The 9873-nt window shown below is 37.3% G+C and overlaps 1 protein-coding gene across 3 annotated transcripts; it reads right to left on the minus strand.

Moving 5' to 3' along the window:
* Nucleotides 1-180: 180 nt before the first annotated feature.
* LOC132188813 (guanine nucleotide-binding protein subunit gamma 3-like) lies at nt 181-3213 on the minus strand. 3 transcript variants are annotated; one of them, XM_059603363.1, is made up of 5 exons: nt 3036-3213; nt 1213-1265; nt 753-797; nt 633-665; nt 181-490 (listed from the first exon to the last, which is right to left on the minus strand). In XM_059603363.1, exons 1-5 carry the CDS (start codon nt 3141-3143, stop codon nt 268-270), a joined length of 462 nt encoding a protein of 153 aa, XP_059459346.1. In that variant the 5' UTR covers nt 3144-3213; the 3' UTR covers nt 181-267. The 3 variants fall into 3 exon arrangements, with proteins under 3 accessions (XP_059459346.1, XP_059459349.1, XP_059459347.1); XM_059603366.1 differs by having other exon boundaries at nt 181-507; XM_059603364.1 differs by having other exon boundaries at nt 616-665.
* Nucleotides 3214-9873: the final 6660 nt, after the last annotated feature.

The raw sequence follows: 9873 nt of genomic DNA on the forward strand, positions 1-9873 counted from the left end.
TAATTAAAACTGTCATATCAATATTATAGAATATAAATATAATTTCTAATAAAATAACCCTCAACAAGTTGTCCACCTGAGTGTGACCCGAAAAGAAAAATGAAGCTGAAATTGAATCACACAGCGTGCACCTTTTGTTTAACCCTCCACAACACAAGTTGTGTAGATGAGCATTGCGTGCAGTGCACCTTTTGTTTAAATGAATGCCCCATCCATATACCAACAAAGGCCATAAATTAAAAATATATTATTTAGGTTCTCACAGAACTAGACCAAATACTTAGCTTGATTTGTACATTTTACACGAATGCATTTTGAAACAGCAGCAGGAAGTAGCGTAGGTGGGCATGAAGAGTCTAGGAAATTCCAAAACTTTTGCCAACTCTTCTTCTTTGAGCACCTGCAGCTGGTGCAGCACTTTGGCATTTCTAGATGAATTGCGCAGCCGCTACAGCACAAAATCCATGGGAGATTCACACCAAATCTGGCCCTGCTCCATCACCAATGCTATAAATAAATTACATGGTTTGTTTTTGTAGAAGAATAATTTCTTATTGAATAAATTATTTTGCCTGTATAAGAGATTTCACAAAGTAGAGAGAAGAGTCAGAAGACCATGGAAATTACGGTACCAGGAACGATGGGACTTATGCATCTCCTGATTCCTGCTTGAGAGAGAGAGGGATGATGAAAGTTTAGAAATGTCATAATTATATTTAAGGTAAAGAAAGCTTAATGATCAAGAGTCATACGTTGTTATAAAAGGATCTGGTTTGGCCCCTACAAAGGTTTCAAGCCTGTCAATATATAGAAAGTTAAAAGAGGCCAAACAGGATGATAGTGTGCAACAACAAATGCATGAATAATGGTGCAACACTAAGGCTTAATGGTGCAACACTAAGGCTTCATTTGGCTCGTATGAAAAATGAGCTGATGACGGAAAATTGTTGGCGAAATCTGACAAACCCAAGCGATGGTCCAGCGAGTTGTGAAGAAAAAACTAAAATTCGGAAAAGGTTTACAAAATTTAAAAACGAAAACCATTTTTCAAATTTGTTTAACTATTATTTTGGGTCGTACCAAACACCAGGAAATATTTTCAACAAATGTTTTATCCCAAAAAAATCAGAGCCCAAGTGCATAGATAATAAGCATAATATGATGACAAAACCAAGCATACTCTGTGCAAGTCAATAAAGAATCCAGACATACTCTTTGCAGCTCCTGGAAGAAGGTTGAAGGCCTTCGAGTGATTTTAACTCCTCCTGCTTCCCAATGAAATCTATGGTAAGCATATATAATGACAGCTCTAATAATATATATATATATATATATATATATATATATATATATATATATATACTGTTGAGAGACAGTAGATGTTTTTCACTTCAGTTTAGGGGAAAAAATGTCAAAAATAAGTTGAAAACATATTTAAATAGCCGATTAGCTAACAATTCAACTAATGCTTACAACAAGCAACACTCCGTACATTTGTGCCCAAAATGCATTCTTATTGTGTTGGAACAGTGTAATGCTAAATATTATATTTTTACTATACAATTGTTTAACAATATTGACATGGCATTCCAAATCAACCATTAGAATCTGCGAGACCCATATGTGGGTTCTACAAATTCAATGATGGATTTGTTCATCTCTTGTACGGAGATGGCGGACAAGAGATAAGTAAAAATGAAAACCAAACATTTTTCCTAATTTAAGAATTAGTTAGAAGTGCCACGTTAGCCTTGTTAAATGAATGTTGGATAAAAATATAGTATCTAGTATTTCTCATTGGAATATGCAAGTGTGAAGAGTCGTATATACCTCAAAGCAAAATCTGTTTATTCATCAAATTATAATTTGTTTCCCTTGGAATACAAAAAAAAAAACACTTAAATAGACACTAACAAAAACCATAACCCTAATTTTACTAACTTTGGGCCAAGCCCATTTATTAAATTACAAAATCACAACTCTTAAAATTAAAATTAAATACCAATAACCAAATTAATTAATAAAAAACTTGAATAAAACTAAAAGACCCCATTATTGTTATTATTATTATTTTGTAAGTAATATTCTGTTAGACTTGGTTAGTATATGAAGTGGATATTAGTTAATTTCCATAACATATAAAATCAAGTAATTGATTCAGATTCCTCTCTTTTTGCATCAGAAAAAAAGATGCAGAAAAAGACAGCATTCAATTTGTTGAATGAATGGCTTGTATACATAGTTGGATGGTAATGACAGAAATCTATTTTTCTATAATAAATGCATTAAGAAAGAAATCACCAAGTAATATTTAGCAAGTTCTATAATCCAGAAAAAGAAGTTGTAACTTTGTAGAAAGTCAAACTCCTAATTCCTAAATAAGTGTTTCTCCTACATATTGAATTACAGCTAGAATAACATGGGTGAGGTGGTATATATATTGAGGCTCTACGATTCCACTTAATTACCAAATTCCAACTGCAATCTCAGTTATTTATTGGCCGAATATAATAAATACATGTCAAAAACGAATTATAATATATTTTTGTCTTAGATAACAATAAAACATTACGAACACTCTATTAAACATGCGTCTCAAATGGTAGTTTAATCGGCTGTGAATCATGCTTCATAAAGCGAAGGTTACTAGTTCGAATCCATCTTCCTTAAAAAAAAAAAAAAAAAAAAAACAGTGGAACATGCCAAGGTCAGATTAAATCTGACATATATTTGCATTGCCCCCTTTGAATCAAACTCCACACTAAACGTAACATGTATGGAATCAAAGTCAGCTATTCCACTGTTCTCTGACTAATTAAAATGTAAAAACCCGGAACTCGATAATTAAAAGGTAACCTTTTATGTCTAAAAACAAAGAGAAAAGAACATTTTATGTCAATCGTACAAAAGTTTCAAGTTACTTGAAAATTCAAACCCAACATTTTCTAGGCCACCCCACGTACGTAGCATTATAATTATAAATCTATAGTGCAGATAATAAAGCCTGAAAGAAAATTCAAAATAAAAAAGCTGACCTGAAGCAAACCAATCTCTCTTTCCAAGACCTGAACCTTGAGCATTTGCCTTCGCTTCCCAAACGAATCTAAACGCCCATACGGCCGCGGCGGGGACTTTGGATTCATTGTCTCGACCGCTGAAGAACCAAATTAATGACGACGAAGAGTGACACCACCCTGCACAGAGCTCCTTATAATGGTGATGCTAACGACGTCGTTAGTTCAAGAGAGAGAGAGACGCCGAACCATTTTGTTTTTATTTAATTCTGTTTGTACAGAAAGGGCAAAGACAAAAGACAAGACCTTACAGGAAGGGTGAGTTTCCTCGAGATTGCCAAAAGACAAGACCTTACAAGCGACGAATGCGCTCCCTACGCACCCCTTTGCTGACGTTTGAACTGTCGGAGGAGGAGCATGTCCCGTTATGGATTATTGTTATTGTTATAGAAGAGAAAGACAAATCCAATCAATCAACATCTCTCATCACAGTTGACTCCATCGTGCATCATCACGACACGACATTTCCACGTGTTGTTCTGCGCATACAGCACACGAATTAGCTCACAGAAAGAAAGAGCAAACGCTCCCGAACGAATTATATCAGATTATCTTTTTCTTTCACTAGAAAAAGAAAAGATCTGGGTCTTCATGAAGCTCTTGCCTGAAGCAGAGAAGACCACCTCGTTGAACATATACATTATACATATATAGCCGTAAGTATTCAAAAACAGAAGACATAGTAACAAAAGGGGTTGTTGTTATTTCAAGTTTTGGATATGAACAGTTGAAGAATTTACAGAACAAAGAAGCCCAACACATGGAGACACCAAATATAAAAAGCAAGCAAATTGCATTGATAGTTCTCTGTTCTAAAGAAAGAAAAATCAAATAGAGGTAACTAATAAGGCCCGCTAACTTTTTTTTTTTTTTTTTAATGGTGATACAAAACATTATAGGTATCTAGGCCCACTAAAGCCCAATGAGGCCTGCAACATCGCAGGCCCATAAAACGTGGTGGAGTTGGGAATTGATTTTAGTAAAGACAACATTAAAATAATAAAATAATATTTTTATTTTCTTATGTTTCATATTTTTATAATACTTAAAAAATATGATATGTTGATGCAGAATATTTGTCGAGGCCTAAACAAAGAATCCACCGTGAATGAAAAGCCCATGGCTTATTAAGCGCATTAAAAACAAGCCCCCAAAACCTAGCATTGTCCCAGGTCCACATCAAATCAGGTAATTGGGCACAAGATCGTGATACATCCAAAGTCTAGATACATCCAAACCTCTCTAGAGATTATTGTGAGAGAAATATCCTCTCAACAAACTCAATCCTTGATCCTCTCAACAAACTGAAATCCCACCTTCCAAAGGTGGTTACCTGAGGAAAGCCACAGGACTCTCACTTTCAAGCTCCATCTATAGAAGGATATCTATCGGTTAAAATCACTCCCATAGATCAAGGGGTCGACTAAGAGTACCACAGCGGCTCACCCACTGACAACTTCTATAAAAGTAGGAGCCTGTTGTACAAATTTATTTAATTCGCAAGTGCACAAATCAATTGTAATTAATGGATTGCAAGTGCGAGGTCGAACCCACAGGGAATTGTATTCTTGAAAGCAATGTTAAATCTAAATTAATTAAACCCTAATCTAGTTCCAAATTTTTAAGAGATTTTTTTTGTTCGAATAAAAAAACAAAAGCACAAGCAATTTGAAGTAATTGAAATGTTATGACGAAACACTAAGGTTTCGGAATCCGCACTTATAAATTCATAACAACATAATTTCATGATTTATAATATTTCTCAAAGTTCTCACATATAAATCTTAAGTTTGTTTTACTATTGCTTCAAAGAATTAATAAAAAGATCCCATGTATCCATTCATAACCCAAATCACAAAAGAAATCCAATATTCAATCAAATCATTAACCGTATCCGTAAATCACAAGAAAATATCCAATCTTTATCAAATCATCAATTGTATCCAGAGAATAAATCATAAGGGAAATCCAATTTTTAACAAAGAAAACCAAGCAATCAATTGTATTAAATAATCTTAAATCATCAAGTGTATCCTTGAATCACAAAAGATATCCAAAAATTATTCAATCCAATTGATTAGAAGTAAAACAATAGAGCAATGAAACCATTAAATTGGGAAACGTTAAATACATGAAACAAAGTTGCTAATTATAAGTGAGGCTTCATCTTCAACATTAGTTGAATGTTTAGCCTCTCATGTTATTTAAAGACAAAACAAAATTGATTGAATTCATAATATAAAATTGAGTACTTACAAATAAGAATCACAAAGTTGAGATCCAAAAGCTAGGAAACCCTTAAACTCTCTTCTTTCTCCTTTGAAATCTCGAAATTCGCAGCCTCTATAAACTAATATAATAATTCTCTATTTATAGGCCTAAAACTAAGGTTTACAATTTGAAATAGACTTAAATTCACTACCAGATCGGACAGTGCGCTCGATTGCACACCTTCTGTGCTCGAGCGTACTCGGGCATGTAGGTTTCCCTTGCCACGCATGAGTATGCGCTCACTTAACTTTCAAGTGGACGCATCTGCTCACGATCTTGGGGCTCTGGCTCTAGCGCATGTGCACTCGAGCGTAGTGATCTGCTCTCGATCATGCTGACATATTTGCAAATTCCTTCCAAATGCAACTTTCACATAAAATTCCCAGCTTTCCTTTAGCAACCTATAAAATACTAAAAACACATAACTAACCCGGAACATCAGATAATAACACAGCTAAATGACTAACACAAGTAAATTAAGAGGTCCAAATATGCAATATCTGGCACACATCAGAGCCTACAAACGATAAAAACACGGTAAATTATATACTCAAGTACTCTCAATTCATTATCTCTCTATTATTATCTACTCTCATTTCTACTCACATTCTAACTTAGGCATCGGAGGTGGAACAACCACCACACCCCCACACTTCGTGGCCTTCCACTACTGATTTTTGCTCTTAGCAGGCTTTGGAATCAAATTGCTACCAGGGTTGACAACTGTCTCAATAGTTGGCGTCATTTGTGGGAAACGAGTATCATCTAGATGATCCAAAGTTCAAACAGGATAAAATTCAGGAATGGTAGCCACGAGATCTCAAAGCCAAATCGAAGATACTATCAACATGACCAATGTTCCCCCTCTCCAACCGGAGAACACCAATCAACGCAACACCAGCAATCTCGAAATTGAAGAAACTCCAACTACGCCTCCCGTCTTTGGGCCACACATACCAACCAGAAGGCGCCTAGAAACGTTGGAGTTCCAGAATGAGCATATATTGGAAACCTTTGAGTTACTGCTGCAAAGGAGTTTCGACAACCGGCACCAGAAGGCTGAAACAGCCAACGAACCTAAGAGGCTGCCCGCAACAACAAAGGACGGCTCCTCTGGTACTCGTATGGACGCTTTCCAGGCAAAGTTTCAAGCCAAGCTTGACAACCAAGCCTATCAACTAAATGGCTCCCACACTGTGGGCGGTAGTGATTTCTTGGAAATGGACCTGCCATTCACCAAAAATGTAGCGGAGGCTAATTTGCCTGACAAGTTCAAATTGCCACACATGGATAGCAACGATGGAAGCCGAGACCCGGCGGACCATATTGAAACATACAGAGCTCATATGACGTTGCAAGCCTCGTCCGACGCGATCCTTTGACAAGCATTCCCCTTTACCCTCAAGGAAGCAGCCAAACGCTGGTTCAGCAGTCTAAAACCGCGATCCATAGGAACCTTCGCTGAAGTCGGTAAGAACTTTCTTTCCCATTTCATTGGAAATAGCTAGCGACGCAGGCCGATGACATATTTGCTAATAGTGAAGTAGGAGTTCAATGACTCATTGAAAAGCTACATGGCTTGCTTTAATCGAGAGAAACTCACAGTCGACGACCTAGATGAAAGGGTGTTCCTCCCAGCCTTAATGGGAGGAATATGGACTCATAGTCTGTTTACGACTGACGTGGCCCGCGATCCACCAAGAAATTTGAAAGAGCTCATGGCGAGAACCAAAAAATTTATCAGCGCCGAAGAAACTATAAAGGCGTTTGCGGAACAAGCAAAAAAGGAGAAGTCTCCAGAAAGAAGGAAGGACAGTCAGCAGTCCAGGAGGGAAGAACAGACCTGTAGAGCAGAAAATCGTTTCGCAGCTTACCCCGCTCCTCAGTAGAGCAAAACCAGGCAGACCTGCAGGGCTGTTACTCGCCAACGGATCTAAAGGGTTGTTCCTCGCCGACTGACCCGAAGGGTAGTTTCTCACCGACGGACCCGAACGGCTATTCCTCACTGACGGACCTGAAGGGTCATTCCTCACCGATGGACCAATGAACACTCTGCTCATGTCGACACATCTAATACCCAACATCCCCATGAGCTCGTGATTCGGACAAAGTTCATGGTCTCTACCCTTTCACCGGATTCTAGATCCGGCAATAGCAGATCGACGCTCTCCCATGATGGATCTCCATAGATCTACACCCTCCATAGCAAAAATGTCTCCCTCGGTAACAGATCTACACTCACCTTTGATCAATCTAAAAGATATGTTTAATGCTTCTCCCTCTTTTTTGTATATATATTTAGCCTATTGCTTTCCTCAGATTTGTTATTTTTATATATGTGTGCCCCTATTTTCTATTGTCAAAAGATCTACAATCTCTTTTTTGTTGCTCCATTGAACTGTGCACCTCACATAGTTGCCCTCCATACGATAATCATATTGACCTATTAGCCATCAATCATGTATGATGCCTTCAACTCCACACTTTGTTCAAATCATACTGACTTAAGCATTGGAGAGTCCTCGGTAACCCGGGGATGCTGTCCCAAGAATAACTCCAAGCGCACCACTCAACGGTCCCATAGTCTCTCTCTCCATCTTCAAAAGAAAGAAGGCAACTCCATATACGTGAAACCACGCAATGGTGATGAGCTAACATCCCACTCGCATTGGTAAGGGCGTACCCCGTGTTTACAAAACAGTACTCCTTTATGCATCTAGTTAAAATGGTGTCGGATAGCCATCAACAAATTTAAACGCCTCCGTTCAAACAACGGAAAATGAAAAGGTTAACATCCTGCCTGGGTTGGTAGGCGTACTGTTTGTTATAAAACGATACTTACCTATGCAACTAGCTAAAATATTGTCCGGGTAGCCTACATGCTACATCTCCTTACACAAACGGTTTCATAATGTTCGGACTCTCACGTTAGAATTGAGAGGTCGTCTCTCCTACACACAAAGAGAGACGTCCTAACTTTCAAACTCAAAGAGGGCAGATACAAAGATTTGCAGGAAAAGAGATACACAAAATGAATCTCCACTTAGGTCAGCAAGGGTACACTTCAGCAAACGGTACTCCTTTGCGTAAGAGCTTTAAAAGTCCTATCTACCAAAGTACAAATCATAATTTTCGAAGGTGCCAGTAATCTGCCCTCCTTCAAAATCAGCATCTTCGGATTAGTGTAAAATTTTTCCCGACTTTCGCGAAGCATGCTCTTATCAAATTCAAGGAAGTATATACAAGAGTTGCAAAAAAAAAGGTAACGTTTAGGTTGTGGATAAAAGAAATTTTATTCCCATTAGGCCACCACTGTGACCTAAGGGAATGACGGAGTACTTGTTGATAGAGAATATTTCTCAAGGCCCAAATAAGGAGCCCACCGTGAATGAAAAGCCCATGGCTTGTTAAGCGCATTAAACAAAAGCCCCCAAAACCTGGCATTGTCCCCAGGTCCACATCAAATCAGGTAGTTGGGCATAAGATCGTGCAGGTCCAACAATTAAGGGAACCCGATCAAGGCTCAACAAACCCAATCTAGGTATAACAAACCTTATCTCATCAATTAAAGTCCATATACATCCAAACCTCTCTAGAGATTATTGTGAGAGAGATATCATCTCAACAAACTCAATCCTTGATCCGCTCAACAAACTGAAATCCCACCTTGCAAGGGTGGTTACCCATATTGGAGGAAAGTAAGTGAGAGTCCTGCGAGGACTCTCACTCTCAAGCTCCATCTATAGAAGGATATATATCCGGAAAAACCACTCCCACAGATCTAATGGGTCGAGTAAGAGTCCCACAAGGGCTAACCCACTCACAACTTCTATAAAAGTAGGAGCCTACAAACGATAAAAATACGGTGAATTATATACTCAACTACTCTCAATTAATTATCTCTCTATTATTATCTACTTTCATTTCTACTCACATTCTAACTTAGGCATCGGAGGTGGAACGGCCATAACACCCCCCACTTCGTAGCCTTCCACTACTGATCCATTTTTGCTCTTAGCAGGCTTTGGAATCAAATTGCTACCAGGGTTGACAATTGTCTTAACATGATAAAAACAATTTAAAATAAAAATAAAATATTTTATAACACTACATATGTATTCACAACATAAAGTATTTATGCCTTATGAAGCCTACATGACCCATTATTTATTTGATGCTTATCCTTTAAAAATCCAAAGAAATAACATTGGGGAAGTCGTCGTTAATATATAAAACTATTGTGTTGTTACGACAATGAAAAGTCTAGGAACCTACTAAACTATGAGCATGTTTGAGATTGTATTGGAAAATAGAACTTTTGGTGTAAAGTTCTATTAAAAAGTTCTACTATTGAAAAACTTAGCTATTTGGTAACTATGTCTCAAGTGTTATTATTATTATTATTATTATTATTATTTGGGTCTACTATTACTAATGTTTGGTTATAAGCATTTTTTTTTTTTTAAAAAAATGTAATATTTTTTATTTCATTATAGCAACCTAAATGGTTAATGTATTTAAAAAAAAA

This window comes from Corylus avellana, chromosome ca7, assembly GCF_901000735.1.
Source record: "Corylus avellana chromosome ca7, CavTom2PMs-1.0".
Lineage (NCBI taxonomy): Eukaryota > Viridiplantae > Streptophyta > Magnoliopsida > Fagales > Betulaceae > Corylus > Corylus avellana.